At 44.3% G+C, this 27,982-nt stretch overlaps 1 protein-coding gene across 3 annotated transcripts in view; it reads left to right on the top strand.

Annotated features, from left to right (window-relative positions):
- Positions 1–27,982, top strand: part of GULP1 (GULP PTB domain containing engulfment adaptor 1) — a 729,290-nt gene that overhangs the window by 5,805 nt on the left and 695,503 nt on the right. For all 3 annotated transcript variants that reach the window (XM_040440801.1, XM_040440803.1, XM_040440800.1), the window contains exon 2: positions 7,144–7,205. In XM_040440801.1, coding sequence (XP_040296735.1) covers positions 7,144–7,205 — 62 coding nt within the window. The remainder of the gene's footprint in view (positions 1–7,143; positions 7,206–27,982) is intronic.

Here is a 27,982-nt window from a genome sequence, read left to right as displayed (position 1 = left end):
TTCTACAATGGCCAGACAGTACAAACACCCCACAAATGACCCCATTTCAGAAAGTAGACACCCTAAGGTATTCGCTGATGGGCATAGTGAGTTCATAGAACTTTTTATTTTTTGTCACAAGTTAGCAGAAAATGATGATTTTATTTTTTTTTTCTTACAAAGTCTCATATTCCACTAACTTGTGACAAAAAATAAAAACTTCTATGAACTCACTATGCCCATCAGCGAATACCTTGGGGTGTCTTCTTTCCAAAATGGGGTCACTTGTGGGGTAGTTATACTGCCCTGGCATTCTAGGGGCCCTAATGTGTGGTAAGTAGTTTGAAATCAAAATCTGTAAAAAATGGCCGGTGAAATCCGAAAGGTGCTCTTTGGAATGTGGGCCCCTTTGCCCACCTAGGCTGCAAAAAAGTGTCACACATCTGGTATCTCCGTACTCAGGAGAAGTTGGGAAATGTGGTTTGGGGTGTCATTTTACATATACCCATGCTGTAAGAATAAAATAAAATAAAAAAATCATCATTTTCCGCTAACTTGTGACAAAAAATAAAAAATTCAAGGAACTCGCCATGCCCCTCACGGAATACCTTGCGGTGTCTTCTTTCCAAAATGGGGTCATTTGTGGGGTAGTTATACTGCCCTGGCATTCTAGGGGCCCTAATGCGTGGTAAGTAGTTTGAAATCAAAATCTGTAAAAAATGGCCGGTGAAATCCTAAAGGTGCTCTTTGGAATGTGGCCCCCTTTGCCCACCTAGGCTGCAAAAAAGTGTCACACATGTGGTATCTCCGTACTCAGGAGAAGTTGGGCAATGTGTTTTGGGGTGTCATTTTACATATACCCATGCTGGGTGAGAGAAATATCTCGGCAAAAGACAACTTTTCCCATTTTTTTATACAAAGTTGGCATTTGACCAAGATATTTCTCTCACCCAGCATGGGTATATGTAAAATGACACCCCAAAACACATTCCCCAACTTCTCCTGAGTACAGCGATACCACATGTGCCCAAATTCCTTTTAGGAGGGCATTTTTAGACATTTGGATCCCAGACTTATTCTCACGCTTTAGGGCTCCTAAAAAGCCAGGGCAGTATAAATACCCCACATGTGACCCCATTTTGGAAAGAAGACACCCCAAGGTATTCAATGAGGGGCATGGCGAGTTCATAGAAAAAAATAATTTTGGCACAAGTTAGTGGAAATTTATTTTTTAGTTTTTTTTCTCACAAAGTCTCCCTTTCAGCTAACTTGAGACAAAAATTTCAATCTTTCATGGACTCAATATGCCCCTCAGCGAATACCTTGGGGTGTCTTCTTTCCAAAATAATGTTATTTGTGGGGTGTTTGTACTGCCCTGGCATTTGAGGGTCTCCGCAATCATTACATGTATGGCCAGCATTAGGAGTTTCTGCTATTCTTCTTATATTGAGCATACAGGTAATGAGATTCTTTTTTTCCGTTCAGCCTCTGGGCTGAAAGAAAAAATGAATGGCACAGATTTCTTCATTCGCTTCGATCAATGTGGATGAAAAAATCTCTGCCAAAAAAAAAAAAGGAGGGGAAAGGCGTCTGCCAGGACATAGGAGCTCCGCCCAACATCCATACCCACTTAGCCCGTATGCCCTGGCAAACCAGATTTATCCATTCACATCAATCGATCTGGATGAATAAATCATTGCCGGGATTTTTTTATTTATTTTTATATATACAAAGTGTTTGCCAAAGCATATGAACACCGCCACCTCCACAGCTCATATGCCTCGGCAAACGTATCTTTTACTGCAGAGGAGAAATCTCGTCTTGCAGCGCCGCATACACCGACTTGTGTGTAATCTGACAGCAGCGCAATGCTTCTGTCAGAATGCACATCAGTGCTGCAGCTAGTCGATCGGTTGGTCCACCTGGAAGGTAAAAAAAACAAAACAAAAACCAGGCCGCAACGCAATAAATTTTATTAACTTTATAATAACTTTTGAACAGAACATATAAACTTTTTTAACTTTTTGAACAGAAAGTTAACTTTTTTGCTTACTGGTGTTTTTTTTTTTTTTTTTACCTTTTATAGGACAAACCTCTCCTTCCCCATGGGACAATGTGCAAAGCGCAAATCGCCCAAAGATGTGGCGAAGTACATTATGCACTTTATCCCAGGTGAAAGGAGAGGTTTGCAGCAGCTGTGAGTAAAAGGGCCCTAATAGCCCTGTGTGCCTGTCCTGTGAGATGCAATCCCTATGCTAAGTGTACCTGTGTGTGGTACTTCCGGAAACACTCTCCAAAGCATAGGACAGGGTGGTCAGGACAGTCAGGACAGAAATAGCGGGTGTCACGCCTTATTCCACTTCTGCTACAGACACAACATCTTTTTCGGAGTGACGGTTGGGTTGAGGTACCAGGAACGACACCGGGGAAATGTCGCTCGTGTAGACGGCTAACTACACTGGTGGATGGGGCCACGGAACCTTCTGGATACAGGAGGTTCTCGATGATCTCTTCCTGAAATTTGAGGAAGGATCGTGTTCTCCCAGCCTTACTGTAGAGAACAAAACTATTATATGCAGCCAATTGAATTAAATATACAGACACCTTCTTATACCAGCGTCTGGTGCGTCGAGAAATGGAGACAACATCTGGTCATTGAAGTCCACCCCTCCCATGTGAAGGTTATAGTCGTGGACTGAGAGGGGCTTTTCAATGACACGGGTTGCTCGCTCAATTTGTATTGTCGTGTCTGCGTGAATGGAGGAGAGCATGTAAACGTCACGCTTATCTCTCCATTTCACCGCAAGCAGTTCTTCGCTACACAAGGCAGCCCTCTCCCCCCTTGAAAGACGGGTGGTAACGAGCCGTTGGGGGAAGCCCACCCGACTAGTTTGCGCGGTGCCACAGCAGCCAATCTGTTCTAGGAACAAATGCCTGAAGAGAGGCACACTTGTGTAAAAATTGTCCACATAAAGATGGTACCCCTTGCCAAATAAGGGTGACACCAAGTCCCAGACTGTCTCCCCACTGCTCCCCAGGTAGTCAGGGCAACCGACCGGCTCCAGGGTCTGATCTTTTCCCTCATAGATCCGAAATTTGTGGGTATAGCCTGTAGTCCTTTCACAGAGCTTATACAATTTGACCCCATACCGGGCGCGCTTGCTTGGGATGTATTGTTTGAAGCCAAGGCGCCCGGTAAAATGTATTAGGGACTCGTCTACGCAGATGTTTTGCTCTGGGGTATACAAATCTGCAAATTTCTGGTTGAAGTGGTCTATGAGGGGCCGAATTTTGTGGAGCTGGTCAAAAGCTGGGTGGCCTCTGGGACGGGAGGTGGTGTTGTCGCTAAAATGCAGGAAACGCAGGATGGCCTCAAATCGTTCCCTGGACATAGCAGCAGAGAACATGGGCATGTGATGAATCGGGTTTGTGGACCAATATGACCGCAATTCATGCTTTTTGGTTAGACCCATGTTGAGGAGAAGGCCCAGAAAAATTTTAATTTCGGAAACTTTGACTGGTTTCCACCGGAAAGGCTGGGCATAAAAGCTTCCCGGGTTGGCGGATATAAATTGAGTGGCATACCGATTTGTTTCTGCCACGACTAAGTCCAAGAGCTCCGCAGTCAAGAACAGCTCAAAAAATCCCAGGGCCGAACCGTTCTGAGCTGTCTCAACCCGAACTCCAGACTGGGCGGTGAAAGGGGGAACTAATGGTGCAGCTGAAGTTGGTGACTGCCAATCAGGATTTGCCAGCACCTCAGGGACTCTAGGGGGTCTACGGGCCTGTCTGTGCGGTGGCTGCGACGGGGTAACTACTGCACGTGCCACCGTACCAGCTTCAACTGCCCTTCTGGTGCTCGCCACTTCACCATGTTGTACGGCAGTGCTGGTACTAGGTCCAGGGAGGGCTGCGCTGCTTGTGTATGCCTCACCACGTGATCCGACAGCGCCAGCCCCACTCTGCTGCTCTTGAAGCGGATCCTGCGCAACCTGTGGTCTAGCGACACGGGGCGGTTAAGGTGTTAAAGGGTTTCTGTCACCTGAAAAATGGGTATTAAGCTGGCTGACATTAGTGATGTGCTAATGTCAGCTGAACATAACTATATTAGTGCTATCTCACTGCCTAAAGTCTTTATTGAGAAAAATGAACTTTTATAATATGCTAATTATTCTCTAGGAGCGGGGGGGGGGGGCGTGGCACCTGCTCCTAGAGGCTCCGTTTGCCTACCTCTTTTCACGCCCTTCTTCTCTTGATTGACAGGGGCAGGCAGCGCTGCTCTACACCCACCGGCCGTGTCTGCAGTGTAAATCTCGCGCTGTACAGTATTTGGCGCAGGCACAGTAAGGGAAGGATGCTCGGCGGCTGCTGGCTTCCTCACTGCGCCTGCGCCGAATACTGAACAGTGCGATATTTACACTGCAGACACGGCCGGCGGGAGGAGAGCAGCGCTGTCCTGGCCTAGTCAATCAAGAGAAGAAGGTCGTGAGAAGAGGTGGGCAAACTGTGCCTCTAGGAGCAGGTGCATCGCCCCCCCTCCTGCTCCTAGAGGCTAATTAGCATATTATAAATGATAATTTTTCTCAATAAAGACTTTAGGCAGTGAGATAGCACTAATATAGTTATCTAATGTCAGCCAGTTTAATACCCAATTTTTCAGGTGACAGAAACCCTTTAATAATCAACTATCAATCCACTCTACACAACGCTCACCTTCTGCTGCTTGTCTTCAAGATCTAAAATTGGGAAGGTAGTCAAGGTGTTAATATAAAATGTTAGAACTATTATTAGCAGACATCCAGTGGAGTCATGTTTGAATAGTGTACATGTAGCTTCAGTTTTGGGCTACACTAAATTCATGTATACAGATACTGTAGAACACATTTACTAGCTTGTAATAAGAATAAAAGATATTTCTGTATTCTGTGTTTAGAAAACAATATTTGGGTATCACAATTAAAGATAAACACATTTCTTGAAATTTGTTCCATGTCCGAATCATTGAATTTTTCAATTTGATGTCTAAATCTATTCTAAACAAATCAAATATGCTCCAATTGACCTGAAAGTTTGTATATGACACTCTGAGGTCTCTTATATATAGTTTTTCTTTATCTCTTTTTAATTTTTTTAATGTATCATTGCTCTTTCTCTTTCCCCCTTTAAGTTTTTTAATGCAAATACAGCAATAGCAAATAATGTCAGAGTCACACTGACATACAGTATATAGATATGGGTAAACACATAGGTCATGGTGTTATCAAACAGCCTGTTTAATAGCACACAACACCGACACTTGTTATGCTTTTTTATATTAGAAAGTTTCCAAAAATTGTCCCTTATTTGGGGCAAATAGTGTTTAAACACACACAGTGTTATTGGAAAAAAAACTGTGGCTTGTTGGCAACAAGCATCCAGAAATTATGCCTTAACAGGGACATATCCTTGCTCCTGTGTATGCACACACACACAAGTTAATGACATACAGTAAGAAACAGTGACTTGAGCTACACAAGCGGGAACAGCAGAAGTACAGTCTGCATGTGAAAAGGGTAGGGTGATAGTGGCATAGTGGCTGCTTCTATAGTGGCCTAAAGAAGCAGCAGTAGCAGCCCAGCATGCAACAGACAAGGCAGTAGTTGTTTGTGCAGCTGTTTAGGGGTAGTAGTAGTAGTAGTAGTAGTAGGGGTGGCTTTGTAATGGTAATGGTATTGACAGTAGGGGAAATAGCAGCAGGGAGTTGCAGCAGCTACGGTGGCAACAGCAGCATCCATACAGTAAGGAAAATGATGGCAGGCAGACAGCGCGAATGCCATGATGGTGGCAACAGCAGCTGCAGCCATATGGTCTGCAGCAAAGGCCATATCCCTGTTCAGGGGTTAAAAGATGAATACTAAGGAGGGAGGCAGAATAGCACCCTTAGGGTTTAACCCAAAGCCAATCTGGTTAGTTGGCACAGTGGGTTCACAGTCATCTGTAACATGAGGGTTATGTACTCCTTCTGTCTGTCTTTCAAAAGTCTCTCTCTGCAGAACCTTAGGCTGACAGTCAGGTCCTTAGTAGATGTTTATGTAATTTCCAGGCTAAGGGGTACAGAATTAGGGGTTGTCTGAAGTCTAAAAGATCCCTTCCCCCTTGTATAGATTATACTTACATTGCATGGATCAAAACATCCAGTGAGAGGAGGGAGCAGCCAATAGCAGGCCATCACAGGGACAAGCCTCCCTAGCTGCGGGGAGATGCAGCGGTGGCCGTGCAGGGATCCGGAGAGATACATGTGCCAGGGAGCAGGTAAGTATAATGTATATGAGGGATCCAGGCATTGGGGGGGATCTTTTATACTTTGAATAACCCCTTTAAGATGCAGATGGTCAAAGTGTGGAAGGGTGTGTTAGCAATGTTCCCTCTCACAGCAGTATAGTCTCTTTCTGCCATAAATGAGCACAATACAGTTCCTTGCTGACTGACTCCAATGCACGCCCTTGCAGATGCTAGACCTTCTAATTTTTTTCATTTTTGTCTCGCTCTGGAGCCCTTTACTACAGCAATTGTTCTTTTGACGTCTCAGAGGTGAAGATTCTCTGAGCTCAGGCCTAACTCTGAAGAGTAAGCACAAGTCGGTCCTATTTCTACTTTAGCCATCACTAGACTCTAATCAGGTCCATATCCTGGCGACATAAAGGAGTTGAGGTGTTCACCCTGACTTATCCATACAGTGATGTAGGGTGTACAAATCCATTAAATAGAATATTTTAACATTACACCAGTTAACCTTTTGCAGTGACCATATTCTGGGGTACTGCTTCAGCACAGCACTGCACAGCAGGGTACAGTTATACAGATGCCTTTGGCAATAATATATTAGTAGGTTCAGTGTAGTGTTATTTCCATCACATTTGTAAAAGTTAATATGATGTGTCCAAACCTTTTTAATTTAATCATACTTTATACAGTATTGCTTTAGAGCAAAATGACAGCTAATTTATGTAGTAAAAGTGACCTGGCGTGAAATTTTGATGCATTTGTTTATCCACAGTTCTGTGCCTCTTCCCCTGTTTGTAAGAACAGTCCATATTAGAATAAATTACAATGTTAATGATATGAAGGTTAACAATAATTTACTATGAGATACACTATGAACTCAGTCCAATCTTGTCTTTCCAGATAAATCATGGATGCACACCCCTGATGCTTTATCAAAAAACTTCATTGCCTATAATGCTAAGGTAAGGTAAGAACTATGCCATTTGATTGAACACTTCAGATGGTTTATAGATATGAACAAATATTAAACTCTGTCTACATACTGTCACATTTTAATTGAAGAATAGCAGAAAGACCCGACTTCGCACGGGTAAATTTCATCTATTTCATTTTATGTGTCCGTGTGTCGTAAAAAGATATCAACAGTTTCCCCTATAACAGTGACCTCTACAGTTACCGACCCTTTAACAATGACCTCCACAGTGCCCGCCCCTTTAACAGTGATCTCCACAGTGCCCACCCCTTTAACAGTGACCTCCACAGTGGCCGTCCCTTTTACATTGACCTCCACAGTGGCTGCCCTTTTAACAGTGACCTCCACAGTGTCTACCCCTTTAACAGTGATCTCCACATTGCCCGTCCCTTTAATAGTGACTGCCCCTTTGACAGTGACCTCCACATTGCCTGCCCCTTTAACAATGACCTCCACAGTATCTGCCCCTTTAACAGTGACCTCGACAGTGCCCGCCCCTTTAACAATGACCTCCACAGTACCTGCCCCTTTAACAGTGACCTCCACAGTGCCTGCTCCTTTAAAAATGACCTTCACAGTATCTGCCCCTTTAACAGTGACCTCCACAGTGACCACCCCTTTAACAGTGACTTTCACAGTGATCGCCCCTTTAACAGTAACCTTCCCTTTAACAGTGACTTTCACAGTGACAGACACTTTTACAGTAACTTTCACAGTGACCACCCCTTCAACAAAGACTTTCACAGTGACCGCCCCTTTAACCCCTTAAGGACTTAGGGCGTACCGGTACGCCCTGTTTCCCGAGTCCTTAAGGACTCAGGGCATACCGGTACGTCCTAACTTGAAATCGCGATTGCGGCGCGGCAGGGGTTGATGGCATGGAAGGCAGAGCAATGTCTAAGGAAGGCATCGCGCTGCCTTCCGGTGACGAGCCTGTGAGATCCAGCCCCTTGGATCTCACAGGCCGGAAGCTGTATGAGTAATACACACAGTATTACTCATACAGCCAATGCATTCCAATACAGAAGTATTGGAATGCATTGTAAAAGGAATTAGGCCCCCAAAAGTTGAAGTCCAAAAGTGGGACAAAAAATAAAGTTAAAAAAAGTTTAAAAAATAAAGTTTCCCCCCTAAAAAATTAAAAGTTTCAAGTAAAAATAAACAAAAACGTCATTTTCCCCAAATAAAGTAAAAAAAAAAATTGGTAAAAAATAGGAAAAAAAAAGTATACATATTAGGTATCGCCGCTTCCGTATCGACCGGCTCTATAAAAATATCTAATCCTAACCCCTCAGATGAACACCGTAAAAACTGTGCTAAATAAACAATTACATCACAAAAAGTACAACAGAAAGCGATCAAAAAGGTGTTTGCCCACCAAAATAGTACCAATCTAACCGTCACCTCATCCTGCAAAAATTGAGCTCCTACCTGAGACAATCGCCCAAAAAATAAAAAAAAATATGGCTCAGAATATGGAGACACTAAAACATCATTTCTTTTGTTTCAAAAATGATATTATTGTGTAAAACTTAACATAAATAAAATAAAAAGTATACATATTATGTATCACCGCGTCCGTATCCACCGGCTCTATAAAAATATCACATGACCTAACCCCTCAGATAAACACCGTAAAAAAAAAACAAAAAAAACAGTGCTAAATAAACCATTTTTTGTCACCTTACATCACAAAAAGTGTAATAGCAAGTGATCAAAAAGTCATATGCACCCCAAAATAGTGTCAATCAAACCATCATCTCATCCCGCAAAAAATGAGACCCTACCTACGATAATCGCCCAAAAACTGAAAAAACTATGGCTCTCAGAATATGGAGACAATAAAACATGATTTTTTTTTGTTTCAAAAATGATATTATTGTGTAAAACTTACATAAATAAAAAAAAGTATACATATTAGGTATCGCCGCGTCCGTATCGACCGGCTCTATAAAAATATCACATGACCTAACCCTTCAGGTGAATACTGTAAAAAAATTCATAAATAAAAACGGTGTAAAGAAAGCCATTTTTTGTCACCTTACATCACAAAAAGTGTAATAGCAAGCGATCAAAAAGTCACACGCACCCCAAAATAGTGCCAATAAAACCGTCATCTCATCCCGCAAAAATCATGCCCTACCCAAGGTAATCGCCCAAAAACTGAAAAAAATATGGCTCTCAGACTATGGAAACACTAAAACATGATTTTTTTGTTTTCAAAAAAGAAATCATTGTGTAAAACTTACATAAATAAAATAAAAAGTATACATATTAGGTATCACCGCATCCGTGACAACACATGATCTAACCTGTCAGATGAATGTTGTAAATAACAAAAAATAAAAACGGTGCCAAAACAGCTATTTCTTGTTACCTTGCCTCACAAAAAGTGTAATATAGAGCAACCAAAAATTATATGTACCCTAAACTAGTACCAACAAAACTGCCACCCTATCCCGTAGTTTCTAAAATGGGGTCACTTTTTTGGAGTTTCTACTCTAGGGTTGCATCAGGGGGCTTCAAATGGGACATGGTGTCAAAAAAAACAGTCCAGCAAAATCTGCCTTCCAAAAACCGTATGGCATTCCTTTCCTTCTGTGCCCTGCCGTGTGCCCGTACAGCGGTTTACGACCACATATGGGGTGTTTCTGTAAACTACAGAATCAGGGCCATAAATATTGAGTTTGGTTTGGCTGTTAACCCTTGCTTTGTAACTGGAAAAAAATTGATTAAAATGGAAAATCTGCCAAAAAAGTGAAATTTTTCAATTGTATCTCTATTTTCCATTAATTCTTGTGGAACACCTAAAGGGTTAATGACATTTGTAAAATCAGTTTTGAATACCTTGAGGGGTGTAGTTTCTAGAATGGGTCATTTTTGGGTGGTTTCTATTATGTAAACCTCACAAAGTGACTTCAGACCTGAACTGGTCCCTAAAAATTGGGTTTTTGAAAAGTTCTGAAAAATTTCAAGATTTGCTTCTAAACTTCTAAGCCTTGTAACATCCCCAAAAAATAAAATATCATTCCCAAAATGATCCAAACATGAAGTAGACATATGGGGAATGTAAAGTTATAACTATTTTTGGAGGTATTACTACGTATTATAAAAGTAGAGAAATTGAAACTTGGAAATTTGCAATTTTTTACAATTTTTGGGGGTAAATTTGGTATTTTTTTATAAATAAAAATGATTTTTTTTTTACTTCATTTTACCAGTGTCATAAAGTACAATATGTGACGAAAATAAAGCTCAGAATAGCCTGGATAAGTCAAAGGTTTTAAAGTTATCAGCACTTAAAGTGACACTGGTCAGATTTGCAAAAAATGGCCAAGTCCTTAAGGTGAAATAGGGCTGAGTCCTTAAGGGGTTAACAGTGACTTTCACAGTGATCGCCCTTTTAACAGTGAACTCCACGGTGGCCGTCCCTTTAGCAGTGAACTCCACAGCGCCCCCTCCTTTAACAGTGAACTCCACAGCGATTGTCCGTTTAATAGTGGCCTTTGCCCCCCATGCATGTAGAAGTGTAGTTGTGCCGTCATACTTCATTTGACTGAATACTTAAGGACCTGCGAACTGCTAAAACCCGTGATCAGTTGTTATGACAACGTGGAGTAGGACCTGTGAGCTTCTATTGGCTAATAAGGGACATGTGACCGTGTAAATGGCAGTTCGGATTTAAGTGAAAGGATGGCTGGCTTGTGTTGGCTAATGCGGGTAATTTTTTGGGAATATCTCAGGAATGGTACGTCCTAGAGATCTTAGATCTACCTGTGTGCCAAATTTGGTGAAGATCAGTCCAATCGTTTGGTCGCGCATAAAGAATAAGACAGACAGAAACTCATTTTTATATATATGAGATAATAGCTAGTATATATAGTAATGTGTTGTACATAAAATATTCAAGGATTATTCATTAAACTTGATAATAAAAAGGTTCACACTGTACAATATACCACACTCTCAACCAATGTAGATGGTTTCATTTAATTTACACATTTTGTTTGAACATTTGTACTGTTTTACTAACCAAATAAACATGCAAACATGCAATAATTTTTTTTTTACAAATTGTTGCTTTTTCTCTCTGATGGCAATCACAGCAATAGCAAATAAAGAAAGTGTGTTACTGACATATATAGCTATGGGTAAAAACATGGTTGACAGTGTTAACAAATGGCACATTTAAAAACATACTGTACAAGCATCCAAAAATAGTCCCTTATTGGGAAAGATGGTGTTTAAACACATGCAATGTTATCGGTAAAAAAAAAAAAAATAGTGGCTTGTTGGGACCAAGTGTGCCTTAACAGGGGCAGATAACTGCTTATACACACCCTCTCACATACATGTTAATGCCCTAAGAAACAGTGACTTGTTCTGCACAAGCATACAAAACATATGCCTTAGGCCTCTTTCACACGACCATTGTGTGCACCCGTGGCCGTTGTGCCGTTTTCCGTTTTTTTTCACGGACCCCATGACTTTCAATGGGTCCGTGGAAAAAACGGAAAATGCACCGTTTTGCAGCCGCATCCGAGATCCGTGTTTCCTGGCCGTGAAAAAAATAGGACCTGTCCTATTTTTTTCACGGCCAACGGTTCACGGACCCATTCAAGTCAATGGGTCCGTGAAAGAACACGGATGCACACAAGATTGGCATCCGTGTCCGTGATCCGTGGCCGTAGGTTACTTTTTATACAGACGGATCCGAAGATCCGTCTGCATAAAAGCTTTTTCATAGCTGAGTTTTCACTTCGTGAAAACTCAGAACCGACAGTTTATTCTAACACATAAGCGTTCCCATGGTGATGGGGACGCTTCTAGTTAGAATACACTACAAACTGTGTACAAGACTGCCCCCTGCTGCCTGGCAGCACCCGATCTCTTACAGGGGGCCGTGATCAGCACAATTAACCCCTTCAGGTGCGGCACCTGAATGGGTTAATTGTACTATCATATCCCCCTGTAAGAGATCAGGGCTGCCAGGCAGCAGGGGGCAGACCCTCCCCCCCTCCCCAGTTTGAATATCATTGGTGGCCAGTGCGGCCCCCCCCTCTATTGTAATAATAGGTTGGTGGCCAGTGCGGCCCCCCCCCCTCCCTCTATTGTAATTATTCGTTGGTGGCACAGTGTGCGCCCCCCCCCTCCCTCCCTCTATTGTAATAATTTGTTGGTGGCACAGTGTGCGCCCCCCATCGGCCCCCCCTCCCTCTATAGCATTAACAACATTGGTGGCCAGTGTGCGGCCTCCCATCTCCCCCCCCCCCATCATTGGTGGCAGCGGAGTTCCGATCGGAGTCCCAGTTTAATCGCTGGGGCTCCGATCGGTAACCATGGCAACCAGGACGCTACTTCAGTCCTGGTTGCCATGGTTACTTAGCAATAGTACAATAGTAGAAGATTCATACTTACCTGCTGGTGGCTGCTGCGATGTTCGTGTCCGGCCGGGAGCTCCACCTACTGGTAAGTGACAGGGTCTGTGCGGCGCATTGCTAAATGAACTGTCACTTACCAGTAGGAGGAGCTCCCGGCCGGACACGAACATCGCAGCTCCCAGGTAAGTATGAATCTTTTACTATTGTACTATTGCTAGTAACCCGCTGCCACCAATGATCTGGGGGGGGGGGGAGATGGGAGGCCGCACACTGGCCACCAATGTTGTTAATGCTATAGAGGGAGGGGGGCCGATGGGGGGCGCACACTGTGCCACCAACGATTTATTACAATAGAGGGAGGAAGGGGGGGGGGGCGCACACTGTGCCACCAATGATTTATTACAATAGAGGGAGGAAGGGGGGGGGCGCACACTGTGGCCCCAAGGAACTATTACAATAGAGGGAGGAAGGGGGGGGGGCCGCACTGGCCACCAATGATATTCAAACTGGGGAGGGGGGGGTCTGCCCCCTGCTGCCTGGCAGCCCTGATCTCTTACAGGGGGATATGATAGTACAATTAACCCCTTCAGGTGCGGCACCTGAGGGGTTAATTGTGCTGATCACGGCCCCCTGTAAGAGATCGGATACTGCTAGGCAGCAGGGGGCAGTCATGTACACAGTTTGTAGTATATTCTAACTAGAAGCGTCCCCATCACCATGGGAACGCCTCTGTGTTAGAATATACTGTCGGAAATGAGGTTTCACGATCTAACTCATATCCGACAGTATATTCTAACATAGAGGCGTTCCCATGGTGATGGGGACGCTTCAAGTTAAAATATACCATCGGATTGGAGAAAACTCAGATCCGATGGTATAAAAGGGACTCCAGACTTTACATTGAAAGTCAATGGGGACGGATCCGTTTGAAATGGCACCATATTGTGTCAACGTCAAACGGATCCGTCCCCATTGACTTGCATTGTAATTCAGGACGGATCCGTTTGGCTCCGCACGGCCAGGCGGACACCAAAACGACTTTTTTTTCATGTCCGAGGATCCTCCAAAAATCAAGGAAGACCCACGGACGAAAAAACGGTCACGGATCACGGAAAAACGGGACCCCGTTTTGCGGACCGTGAAAATATACTGTTGTGTGCAATAAGCCTTAATGGGGCAGAATGTCTGCCTGTATTTATGCATGCACAAATGTTAAAGGGGTTGTCTCATCACAGACAATGGGGGCATATCGCTAGGATATGCCCCCATTGTTTTAGAGGTGTGGGTCCCACCCCTGAGACCCACACTTATAAAGTGGTGACTGGAGGACACCGGTCCGGTCACCACCAAGCACGCTCCCCATAGAAGTGAATGGGAGCACACAGCACATGACCGGCCACTGCTCCCATTCACTTCTATTGGCTCGACAAAAATAGCTCAGCTATTTTCGGTGGCCCCGTGGAAAATAAATGGAGGGTGGCTGTGCATGCGCAGTGCGCCCTCCACCACCGCTATCAGGGCCCCGTTCCAGATATAGGTGTGGGTCCCAGTGAGACGAGCCTGGAAAAATGCACCCTTTTAATTAGGAGCAGCATCAGTACAGTGTGGATGTAGAAAGGTAGCATAATAGTGGCATGTGACCGCAATATTAGCTTAAGAACGGAAAAATAAACTGATGTGAACACAACCTTACTGCTGACACTCTGCTCACTGTCCTGTGGGGCCACTTCTTAAATATTTGGCCACTGCATGGTTAAGTCCACACCAATAAATTTGAGCTTACACTAATATTGACTTGTAAGGCGGAGTTCACACCTCTGTTATTTGGTCAGTTATTTCCATCACTTATGGTGAGGCAAATTCAGGAGCCAAGCCTACTCTCATATTAGGTATCATGAATAGATCTGCACCTGTTCTGGGGTTTGACCCACACCTGCTTTGGACTGACAATTACTGACCAAATAAGTGAATTGTAAAATCAGCCTGAGACCTCATGCACATGGCCGTTGCCCGGCCATAGCTGCAATCCGGAGCAGCGGTGCGGAATGGAGGTATAGGACCCCGCGGAAGCACTACGGAGTGCTTCCATGGTGTTTCTGTCCGTGCCTCTGCACCGTAAAAAATATAGAACATGTTCTGTTTTTTTATGGTGCGAATGGATGACAGACCCATTCAACTTGAATGGGTCTCGATCTGTCCCAGCTGCCGCACGGAAGTTGCCCGTGCATTGGGGACTGCAAATTGCGGTCCCCAATGCACGGAATGCCCCAATGCACGGAATGGCCGTGTGCATGAGGCCGAATAGTGAAACATCTGACAGAAGGGATTCTAAGGCATGTGTTTGCACTGCCATAACATGCATTAAAAGAACCTTTTTTTCTCCACTGCTTTATTGGCTCTGCCTCCATGTCCTTATTTTGTGCCACTAAAGAGTCATTAGGAAACCCGCTGGGACGCGCAGTGTTTTTTATTTTATTTTTGCTTTACTGAAAGATGCAGGTTTTTTGTTTAGCCAGGGGTTAGCTAGGAAAGTAGGTGGCCTGTACTATGATGTGCATGGCCATATATGTGACCTTCCTGTTATTCAGATGCACAGTAACTGTTTCACTACCGGAAAGGACTAGCTATGCCTGTTGTTGTACTGCACAGTGTTGTCCACCAGGATACATTCTCCCTAAAGTTTAACTGTAGGCCGGGATGGACCTGATTTAATGTGCTTCGTGATGAATTAATTTGAATTGAAACAAAATTTTGGGAAAAATTCAGCAAAGCAACTGAATCTAATTTTTGAAACTTCACTCATCTCTACGTGCCACTTAAGAATGCCTGAACTGAGAGGTCTACATCTGGATGTGGCCAATACCTTCTGAAAGTCACTGTACTATTTCAAAAACCATTGCACAACTAAATGTATCAGGTGTTCTATGCAGGTAACGTGTTGGAGTTGGTGGGAAGACAGTCAGTGGGATGTTTGCTACTTGATGCCCTTTAGCAAGTGATTGGCTGTGTGGCTACTCTCACCCAGACTGATTAGCTGTTACACCCCATGGCAACACTTCACTTAACACATATGAGATAATGAAAGGGGAGTAAGGCCTCATGCACACAACCGCTTTTTTTTTAAGGTCTGCAAAAACGGGGTCCGTAGGTCCGTGATCCGTGACCGTTTTTTCGTCCGTGGGTCTTCCTTGATTTTTGGAGGATCCACGGAAATGAAAAAAAAAGTCGTTTTGGTGTCCGCCTGGCCGTGTGGAGCCAAACCGATCCGTCCTGAATTACAATACAAGTCAATGGGGACGGATCCGTTTGACGTTGACACAATATGGTGCAATTGCAAACGGATCCGTCCCCCATTGACTTTCAATGTAAAGTCAGGAGTCCCTTTTATACCATCGGATCAGAGTTTTCTTCAATCCGATGGTATATTTTAACTTGAAGCGTCCCCATCACCATGGGAACGCCTCTATGTTAGAATATACCATTGGATTTGAGTTAGATCGTGAAACTCAGATCCGACAGTATATTCTAACACAGAGGCGTTCCCATGGTGATGGGGACGCTTCAGGTTAGAATATACTAAAAGAACTGTGTGCATAACTGCCCCCTGCTGCCTGGCAGGTGCTGCCAGGCAGCAGGGGGCAGACCCCCCCTTCCCCCCCTGTATTTAACTCATTGGTGGCCAGTGCGGCCCCCCCTCCCCTGTAGTTAACACATTGGTGGCCAGTGCGGCCGGCCCCCCTCCCTCCCCTGTAGTTAACACATTGGTGGCTAGTGCAGCCGGCCCCCCCTCCCTCCCCTGTAGTTAACACATTGGTGGCCAGTGCGGCCAGCCCCCCCTCCCTCCCCTGTAGTACTGTAGATTCATTGGTGGCCAGTGGGCCCCCCCTCCCTCCCCCTCCTAATTAAAATCTCCCCTATCATTGGTGGCAGTGGAGAGTACCGATCGGAGTCCCAGTTTAATCGCTGGGGCTCTGATCGGTAACCATGGCAACCAGGACGCTACTGCAGTCCTGGTTGCCATGGTTACTTAGCAATTTTTAGAAGCATTATACTTACCTGCGAACTGCGATGTCTGTGACCAGCCGGGCGCTCCTCCTACTAATAAGTGAAAGGTCTGTGTGGCGCATTGCTTATAGCACAGAGCTGTCACTTACCAGTAGGAGGAGCGCCCGGCCGGTCACAGACATTGCAGCTCGCAGGTAAGTATAATGCTTCTAAAAATTGCTAAGTAACCATGGCAACCAGGACTGCAGTAGTGTCCTGGTTGCCATGGTTACCGATCGGAGCCCCAGCGATTAAACTGGGACTCCGATCGGTACTCTCTGCTGCCATCAATGATAGGGGGGGAGATTTTAATTAGGAGGGGGGGGCCCACTGGCCACCAATGAATCTACAGTACTACAGGGGAGGGAGGGGGTGCCGGCCGCACTGGCCACCAATGTGTTAACTACAGGGGAGGGAGGGGGGGCCGGCCGCACTGGCCACCAATGTGCTAACTACAGGGGAGGGAGGAGGGGCCGGCCGCACTGGCCACCAATGTGTTAACTACAGGGGAGGGAGGGGGGGCTGGCCGCACTGGCAACCAATGTGTTAACTACAGGGGAGGGAGGGGGGGCCGTCCGCACTGGCCACCATCTGCGGATCCGTCTGTGTGAAAGTAGCCTACGGCCACGGACCACGGACGCGGATGCCAATCTTGTGTGCATCCGTGTTTTTTCACGGACCCATTGACTTGAATGTGTCCGTGAACCGTTGTCCGTCATAAAAATAGGACAGGTCATATTTTTTGACGGACAGGAAACACGGATCACGGATGCGGCTGCAAAATGGTGCATTTTCCGATTTTTCCACGGACCGATTGAAAGTCAATGGGTCCGCGAAAAAAAGCGGAAAATGGCACAACGGCCACGGATGCACACAACGGTCGTGTGCATGAGGCCTTTGAACAATGATTTTCCCTGATTCTTTTTTTGTCCATTGAGGCGGACTGGGGCGAGGCAAATAAGCTCTTCGGGCCAGATTTATCATTACTCTGACAGCTCACTCCACTTTCACATATGGCTAAAGTCAGTTTTAGCCAAGTCAGATTTATGATCGGCCCTTTAAGACTGTAATAAATGTGGTTTGACGGTAGCAGTTTATCAGTCAGTAAGCAGCTTTACAAAAGTCGCACATCTTTACGAAAAAGTCGCACGTTTTTATGAAAAAGTCGCATGTTCTATTAAAAAGTCTCACTGGAGTGAAATTGCGACTTTTTTGCGACTTTTCTGCGACTTTTTAAATAGTCCCAATAGTAAATCTGTCTAGAGATTCATTTACATAAGAAAACATGCCCACTTTCAGAAAACTGGCGAGCATAGTGCAGAGCAGAAAAAAATCGCAAATTTGTGTGCAGTTTTAGCGTTTGCGCATTTTTTTGCGACTTTTTCACTCCATTATTTTGACTTGAGCTAATAATAAATCTGGCCCTTGGTGTGCAAAACCAGACTGACACAAATGTGGAATGCAGGGTGATTGTAACCCTTGGATAAAAGTAGTGTATAATGTAATTAGAAACATTTATCAAACCAGCACAGGAGGCAAATGTACAATCACGATACATTAATACAGTAAGTGCTTTGTATTAACTCTGTCTACGTGATAAATGCCATTTGCTGAAATGAGACAATTCCTTTAATAGGACCTGGTGGGCGTTGTTCTGGTGTTGCCTTGTAGAACCAGTGTGCCATAAAAAATACACGTACTATCCTTGCCTGTAAAAACTGCTCTGTCCCCCATGGTGTGCACCCTGCCACACAGGGAGAATTGGAAGCAGCGGCCCAAGTTCTCTATCACATGACAGCACAAAGCAGGGATGGCTTTTTTGAGAGATAATTGCAGCTAGGTATTTTCCAGTGAGGCTAAGTGCATGCCATCAGCTCCCTTAACCCCTTAAGGACTTAGGACGTATCGGTACGGCATGGATCCCGAGTCCTTAAGGACCCATGACGTACCGGTACGTCATAACTTGAAATCTGAATTCCGGCGCCCGAGGGGTTAATCGGAATGGGATTTCGGCTGAAATCATTCAGCCGGCATCCCGTAACAATGCAGGGGGGGGTCATTTGACCCCCCCGCATCGGCGATCGCAGAAAACCGCAGGTCAATTCAGACCTGCGGTTTGCTGCGCTTTGTGCAGTTTCTGATCCCCGCGGGCCCTGACCGCGGGGATCAGAAGCTTTAGTGTCCCTAAAATATATATTTTACACCCCCCCTGCACCCCTGCATGATTTTTTGCCGGCGGGTGGTGCAGGGGGGGAGTTGTGGGCGGTGGGGGCGGTGCGGGAGGCGGGCGGTGCGGCAGGCGGGATCGCGATCCCCCGCCCGCCTCCCCTTGTATAATCGTTGGTCTCTAGTGGGTATACCAGGGTGCCAGCACATTGCTGGCACCCTGGTATAAACGGCTGACATCGATGATGCGATGTCAGCCGTTTAACCCTTTCCATACAGCGGTCCGTACGGACCGCTGTATGGAAAAAGTTAACAGTAAGAGGGAGCTCCCTCCCTCTCCCATCGGGGGGCTGCTGTGCCTTTGCAGCCCCCCGATAGAGAGGGAGAGAGCCCCCAGACAGCCCCCCTCAGCCCTGTGCTTACCCTTCCCCGTCTGCGAAGTTCTGACAACTACTGAGCAGACGGGGAAGGTTCCCATGGCAACAGGACGCCTCTCAGGCATCCTGCTGTCCATGGTGCTGAACAGATCTGTGCTAAAGGCAGAGATCTGTTCAGACAAAGTGTAAGTAAAATACAGTACTGTACAATATATATTGTTCTGTACTGTATTATACAGACATCAGACCCACTGGATCTTCAAGAACCAAGTGGGTCTGGGTCAAAAAAAAAGTGAAAAAAAGTGAAAAAAAAAGTAAAAATCCAAAAACACATTTATCACTGATTAAAAATGAAAAAAATAAAATTCCCTACACATGTTTGGTATCGCCGCGTCCGTAACGACCTGATCTATAAAACGGTCATGTTACTTTCCCCGCACGGTGAACGCCATAAAAATAAAAAAATAAAAACTATTAGGAAATTGAAATTTTGCCCACCTTACTTCCCAAAAAAGGTAATAAAAGTGAACAAAAAAGTCGCATGTACGCCAAAATAGTACCAATCAAACCGTCATCTCATCCTGCAAAAATCATACCCTACCCAAGATAATCGCCCAAAAACTGAAAAAACTATGGCTCTTAGACTATGGAAACACTAAAACATGATTCTTTTGGTTTCAAAAATGAAATCATTGTGTAAAACTTAAACAAATAAATAAAAGTATACATATTAGGTATTGCCGCGTCCGTATCGACCGGCTCTATAAAAATATCACATGACCTAACCCCTCAGGTGACCACCGTAAAAAAATTAAAATAAAAACGGTGTAAAAAAAGCAATTTTTTGTCATCTTACGTCACAAAAAGTGTAATAGCAAGTGATCAAAAAGTCATATGCACCCCAAAATAGTGCCACTTAAACCATCATCTCATCCCGCAAAAAATGAGACCCTACTTAAGATAATCGCCCAAAAACTGAAAAAACTATGGCTCTTAGACTATGGAGACACTAAAACATTTTTTTTGTTTTAAAAATGAAATCATTGTGTAAAACTTACATAAATAAAAAAAATTGTATACATATTAGGTATCGCCGCGTCCGTGACAACCTGCTCTATAAAATTACCACATGATCTAACCTGTCGTAAATAACAAAAAAAAAAACGTGCCAAAAAATCTATTTCTTGTTACCTTGCCGCACAAAAAAGTGTAATATAGAGCAACCAAAAATCATATGTACCCTAAACTAGTACCAACAAAACTGCCACCCTATCCCGTAGTTTCTAAAATGGGGTCACTTTTTTGGAGTTTCTACTCTAGGGGTGCATCAGGGGGGCTTCAAATGGGACATGGTGTCAAAAAAACCAGTCCAGCAAAATCTGCCTTCCAAAAACCGTATGGCGTTCCTTTCCTTCTGCGCCCTGCTGTGTGCCCGTACAGCGGTTTACGACCACATATGGGGTGTTTCTGTAAACTACAGAATCAGGGCCATAAATAATGAGTTTTGTTTGGCTGTTAACCCTTGCTTTGTAACTGGAAAAAAAATATTAAAATGGAAAATCTGCCAAAAAAGTGAAATTTTGAAATTGTATCTCTATTTTCCATTAAATCTTGTGCAACACCTAAAGGGTTAACAAAGTTTGTAAAATCTGTTTTGAATACCTTGAGGGGTGTAGTTTCTTAGATGGGGTCACTTTTATGGAGTTTCTACTCTAGGGGTGCATCAGGGTGGCTTCAAATGGGACATGGTGTCAAAAAACCAGTCCAGCAAAATCTGGCTTCCAAAAACCATACGGCGCACCTTTCCCTCTACGCCCTACTGTGTGCCCGTACAGTAGTTTACGGCCACATATGGGGTGTTTCTGTAAACTACAGAATCAGCACCATAAATAATGAGTTTTGTTTGGCTGTTAACCCTTGCTTTGTAACTGTAAAAAAAATATTAAAATGGAAAATCTGCCAAAAAAGTGAAATTTTGAAATTGTATCTCTATTTTCCATTAAATCTTGTGCAACACCTAAAGGGTTAACAAAGTTTGTAAAATCAGTTTTGAATACCTTGAGGGGTGTAGTTTCTTAGATGGGGTCACTTTTATGGAGTTTCTACTCTAGGGGTGCATCAGGGGGGCTTCAAATGGGACATGGTGTCAAAAAAACAGTCCAGCAAAATCTGGCTTCCAAAAACCATACGGCGCACCTTTCACTCTGCGCCCCGCTGTGTGCCCGTACAGTAGTTTACGGTCACATATGGGGTGTTTCTGTAAACGGCAGAGTCAGGGCAATAAAGATACAGTCTTGTTTGGCTGTTAACCCTTGCTTTGTTAGTGGAAAAAATGGGTTAAAATGGAAAATTAGGAAAAAAAAAGAAATTCGCAAATTTCATCCCCATTTGCCAATAACTCTTGTGCAACACCTAAAGTGTTAACGAAGTTTGTAAAATCAGTTTTGAATACCTTGAGGGGTGTAGTTTATAGAATGGGGTCATTTTTGGGCGGTTTCTATTATGTAAGCCTCGCAAAGTGACTTCAGACCTGTAGTGGTCCCTAAAAATTGGGTTTTTGTAAATTTCTGAAAAATTTCAAGATTTGCTTCTAAACGTCTAAGCCTTATAACATCCCCAAAAAATTAAATCTCAATCCCAAAATGCTACAAACATGAAGTAGACATATGGGGAATGTAAAGTAATCACAATTTTTGGGGGTATTACTATGTATTACTGAAGTAGAGAAACTGAAAGTTTGAAATTTGCTAATTTTTCTAAATTTTTGGTAAATATGGTATTTTTTTATGCAAAAAAATTAACTTTTTTGACCCAATTTTAGCAGTGTCATGAAGTACAATATGTGACGAAAAAACAATCTCAGAACGGCCTGGATAAGTCAATGCGTTTTAAAGTTATGAGCACTTAAAGTGACACTGGTCAGATTTGCAAAAAATGGCCAAGTCCTTAAGGTGAAATAGGGCTGAGTCCTTAAGGGGTTAAGGCAGCAGACTCTACCAAGTGGTATGGTACGTCCAGCAACTTGACCAGGTGGGATTTAAGCTTGCACACATGCAGATTACTGGATGTTTAGAGTTGTTTTCCTGGACACTCATTCCATTATCGATGGCTGACAATAGAGCAGAGTAAGAGGAGAAGAAGTTGTCTGGAGTAGATAAGCAGTAACTGATGATGACGATGACTAGGAAACTATACTGCATGTGGATGCAGCCAGGCTGCCTCACAGAATACAAGAAGGAAGAGGACACTCTTGTTGCGCTAGCTGGCAGCCACTTCTATTTTCCCACAGTTACTGGTTATGCCATTTTATGTGCTGTAATAAAGCTGTGGTGCCTATGTTTATGTTTCAATGCCCATGTCTTATTTTAGTCCTGCAGATCTTGTATACAGCAATGTTTTTGTCTTCTGGCACAGTGGCGAAAAACTGCCATATGGAAGATACTCATACACTGCACACTGAACTAGCAGAAGCCGAGCTTAGCTGAGGGCTGGCACGCTTTGAGCCTGCTACCACACTATCAGCGGCATCACCAGTTCCGGCCCTGACCATAATAGAAGCATTACGAGTTTTTGGGAGGTTCTGGCCGTCTGTGTTTTTTTATTGCTGCTGCTGCCACCACACTGCCAGAGAGAATTGTGGTCTACTATTACCTCTACTACTACTACTCGCCTGCATGGCTGGTGCTGCTACTGCCACTATTACCTACTTTTTGACTCTGGGATGACAAGGAATCTATCTTTTGTTTTGCACTCTTCTATTTTCCAGACATTTTGTTATGAGGTTTATAAATAAAAAAAGGACACAGGTTTGGTACACAGATTATTAAATAGTACTAGCAAAATTGCAAGTTTGTTTTCGGTAATTTACAGGGAGAGGCACACTTAAATTCATTAATGCATTCATTAACAAGGATATCTCAATGCAATGTTTGTAGTAAAGTTTATTTGAAGCATATGTTTAATAACACATTTATAACTAGAATTTTTGTAGTAAAATGTCTTTGAACTACACGGTCTGATGCAGTAATGCGTCTTCAATCACGGATATAACAGTGTAATATTTGCAGTCATATGTCTTTGAACTATGTGTTTAATATTACTAGAGATAAGCGAATTTCAAAAAAATTTGATTCGGCCGGTTCGCCGAATTTTCTGAAAAATTTGCTTCGATCCGAATATATTCGTGGCGAATCGCAATAAAAACACTGTAGAACACTGTGCCTTGCAGTAACACGCATAGGGAGTGTGCTTGGGTAGTGAAATAATACTGTGAGTCTGTATGACATGCAGATGACAGGCGTCGCTATTACAATCACACTGCACACTTCACTTATTTGGGCAGTCACGGGGCCAAAACTAACAAAATAACTCAAGTGTGAACTCAGCCTTACAGGTCGATGTTAGTGTAAAGAAGAAGCGCACTCTTTTCACACCCTCATCAGCTGATTCCACATAGATGTCTACAGAACCTGTTCTATTAAACGCTTATACAAGTAGAGCCCCCCTGACAGAGTGGAGAGGGTGTCAGCAGTAAGTTTGTGTTGACGTCACTGATTAATTTGCCCTTCCTCTGATCCATCAGAACTAAAAAACAGATCCTGTCTGTGGAGCATACGCCTTCACTCAGTCAGTATTTGCTCAATAATCCATCAGTATTGCTAATGCCCCAAAAAAACAGGAGTGGATCTAAAACAGAGATGACACGTGAATGGAATATTTGCATGTCTTCTGTGTTTTGTACCCACTCCTGCTTTTGGCTACCAAATGATAAACCAATTCTAATGGGACCATACAGGCCTTACAGCTGCTACACAGACAGGATCCATTTGCGTCTCATTTTTCCTTCCTTCTGACAGATCAGAAGAAAGGTCAAATAAATGATGATGTCAGCCAGGCCGAAAGCCAAAATAGTGAACCAGTCATGAAGTGGGGAGGGTGGGAACAGCATAAGAAGTCCACAGAGTGGACCTATGACATAGTGGTGAGGTGGAAGCAGCATGAGGAGGCCACCGAGTGGCACAATGACAGAGTCTGTAGATGGCAGCATTATGATGAGGCTAACGAGTGGCAAGGTGACATAGTGTTGATATGGCAGCAGCATGAGGAGACCACAGAGTGGCAAGGTGACGTAGTGTGGAGATGGCAGCAGCAGGAGGAGACCACAGAGTAGCAAGGTGACCTAGTGTGGAGATGGCAGTAGCAGCAACAGCAGCATCAGGAGGATACCATAGAGTGGCAAGGTGACATAGTGCGGAGATAGCGGCAGCAGCATGAGGAGACCACAGAGTGACAAAGTGACATATTGTGGAGATGGCAGCAGCAGGAGGAGACCACAGAGTGGCAAGGTGACATAGTGTGGAGATGGCAGCAGCAGGAGGAGACCACAGAGTGGCAAGGTGACATAGTTTGGAGATGGCAGTAGCATCAGCATCAGCATGAGGAGACCTAAGAGTGGCAAGTTGACAGTGCGTAGGTGGCAGCAGCAGCATGAGGAGACCACAGAGAGGCAAGTTGACATAGTGTAGAGATTGTAGCTGAAGCAGCATCAGGAGGATACCATAGAGTGGCCAGATGACATAGTGTGGAGATGGCAGCAGCAGGAGGTTACCACAGAGCGGCAAGGTGACATAGTTTGGAGATGGCAGCAGCAGCTGCATCACGAAACCTAAAAGTGACCAGTAACAGAGTGGGGCGGTGGCTTATATTAGTAGTTCGGAGACAGCACACCAGAGTCAGCAAGTAGCTTTGTATTCAATCTTTATTTTACCAGTGGTATATTCTCATAACATTTATTGCTTATAGCAACGTTTCGGGCCCAGTTCGGTGCCCTTTGTCAAGATATAAATGTAAACACAGAACAATACAATTAAAAATACATCAGTATAGACATCAAGTCATATGTGAAAATTCATTCATACAGACATCAATTCTTATGTGGTAATTCATCAACCGTATTTATCACTTAATTTAAATACATATTATTTCATTGGAAGGAGACATCTTCATGCTAATAACAAGGGCCATACTCATATGCCATTGAAATACATGATTAGACAGACGAAAAATATATAGACATCAATATAGACATAAATTCATTCATACAGACATCAATTCTTATGTGGTAATTCATCAACCGTATTTCTCACTTAATTTTGGTACACATTATTTCATTGGAAGAAGACATCTTCATGCTAATAACACGGGCCATACTTATATGCAATTGAAATACATGATTGGACAGACGAAAAATACATGATTAAAGGGAAAGAAGGCAGAGGCTTTAAGATATGACATGATTAGAAAGCATAGTAATATCATGGTTACGGTCCATGATTACAGTCCGGTGCCATAATGACAGGAAATGCTTGGTAGGGAGCTCCCCTGGTAGAGGTAGTCATTAACTAGCTAGATTGGCATAACCGCTGTATTCTCAACTATGTTATACAGGGGGGTGGGGTTTAGCAGTATTCATGAGCATTAAAACGCCATAAGTGAACACAACACCAGGCACCATATATTTAGAACACAGAGTCCTATATAATAGCGGCAAACATGGCTATGAGTGTATCCCCCAATGGTCCCAGTATAATTACCTGTGAGGCCGGTCATAATATTTCCACGGCGTGCAGGGCACAGGAGGCACGCCATGGTGTTTTATGCAGGGTGATTCCAGTCACGTGTGGGGCCGGACGTCCGGCGTCAGCCGGCGTACGTGGGGGCGGTGCGCCAGGATTCGGCGCATGTGCTCTGTCCCTCTGGGTCTAGAGGCGCCATCTTAGTTGCTGGTGCTGTGTGGGAGAGGTGGGAGCATGCCCAGTAGTATCTTAAATGCCCGACGGCCATTTTGGAACCTGGAAATGTCAATAGTTCATAGATATTTCCACACAGTGTTATTGGGGATGGTATATCAACTGATTAACAGCGCTCCTGTTAATTTCTTTTTGGCACTTTAGTAGTAATAATCATTCTATGGGGTGCTGCTGGTTTTGTGTATCAAACATATGTGTTTTTCATGCATGCAATAATGAGTTCAGGGTGTTAGTCTCTCCTGGGAGTATATACTGTACCCAGTGGCCGCAATACATTACATCCGACAATAGATGCTGATTGAGGGTTGTCTACAGTTAATGTTCTACTTGGAATCATGGGATTATGCTGCATAGGATGGACCTATTGGAGATAACATAAAAACCCAACCCGGTAACAGAGTGGGGCGGTGGGTGGCAATATCAGTACCCGCTGACGAAGGTGCGTGAAATAAGGAGCTCTTGGCATCAGATGTGTGGCATCAGGCGGGTTGCAGCATCAAAGTAGTAGCTGAGGCAGGTAGTCAGAAGAAAACGGTGTCTTGTATCAAAGTGTTGGTGTGGCACCATGGATCATCTAGTCTGATGCATCAGGAATTGGTGGTTGGAAATCCTAGCTGATCCACGCCTGATTCATCTTTAAAAAAAGGTCAGTTTCTCCACATTTTGGGTGGACAGGTGAGTTCTTCTTGGGGTAACTATAGCCCCCGCCGCACTAAACACCTGCTCTGATGCCACACTTTTGGCCGGGCAGGACAGCTTTTCCAGGGCAAACTCTGCTAGTTGCGGCCACAATTCCAGTTTGGCTACCCAGTAGTCCAGCGGATCTTTAATGTGGGGTGGCAGGGTGCTGTCCAAGTATGCCTCCACCTGCTGGTTTAGGTCCTGCTCCAGGTCTAGCTGCTGCTGGTGAGTGAATAAAGCTACTCATCAGGGACTCTAGTCTCAGGCTGCTGCTGTTGGAACTGGTACTGCTCCTGCCACCCCACCCTTCCCCAGCAGCCTTTGGCAGTGGAATGTGAGCACAGAGGGCTCCCCCGGTCAGACCTGCGAGAAGATGTACGATGGGGCCGATAAGCAGCAGCCAAATGACTACATTGGATGTCTCTGTAGTAGTTTTGTTTCTTCCTCCCTCTCGGTGGGCGTAAAAAAGGCCCCCATTCTGGACCGGTAGCGAGGGTCCAACAAGGTGGAGAGCCAGAAGTCATCCCTCTGCCGAATGGTGACAATTCGGCTCTCACTACTGTGGGACTCACATTGGTAGACAGGATTAGCGGATGCAGGAAAGAGGCATCAACAAGTTCTTTGGATCCAACAGTTCAGTGTTTTATTCACACTTTAGGCAAGTGATAAAACAAGCAGTCATATTCAAACAAAAAGTCACCTTGTGGGGTTGGTGGTAATTCAATTCTGCCTCAAAGAGTCCTTGCTGATAGCAGCACCAACCTGTTTTCATGCCAAACAGGTAGCAAGCCTTCATCCAGACACAAGGCTCCCAGATCCCAACACAGAGACATGGCTTCTGAGCCCAGCTGCATATTTAAGGACAGTCAGGTGCTGCCAAACCCCGGACCGGCATTTAAAATCCGGTCCAGTATTTGACCTCACCTGGCTGTAAATCAGCCCAACAGCACATGCTGGGAAGAAAATACCTGTTTTCCCAGACAAAAACTCTCACTGTGTCACATACCCCCCCCCCTTTGTTCAAACCTGAGGGGGTGAACACACGCCAGACAGTGTACCCGGGACAGGGCATCCGCGTTTCCCTGTAAACTACCTGCCCTGTGTTCCACCGAAAACTTTAAGTTTTGTAGGGAGAGAAACCATCAGGTGACCCGGGCATTTCTGTCCTTGGCCTGACTTATCCACTTGAGAGGGGAGTGGTCAGTCACCAAGTGGAATTTTTTCGCCAATAAATAATAGCGGAGAGATTCTAGCCATTCACTCTCTCTCCACTATACTATACCGGGTCTCGGCTGGGGTGAGCTTACG

Source organism: Bufo bufo, chromosome 7, assembly GCF_905171765.1.
Source record: "Bufo bufo chromosome 7, aBufBuf1.1, whole genome shotgun sequence".
Taxonomy (NCBI): Eukaryota; Metazoa; Chordata; class Amphibia; order Anura; family Bufonidae; genus Bufo; species Bufo bufo.
This window is presented reverse-complemented; position numbering and strand designations above follow the sequence as displayed.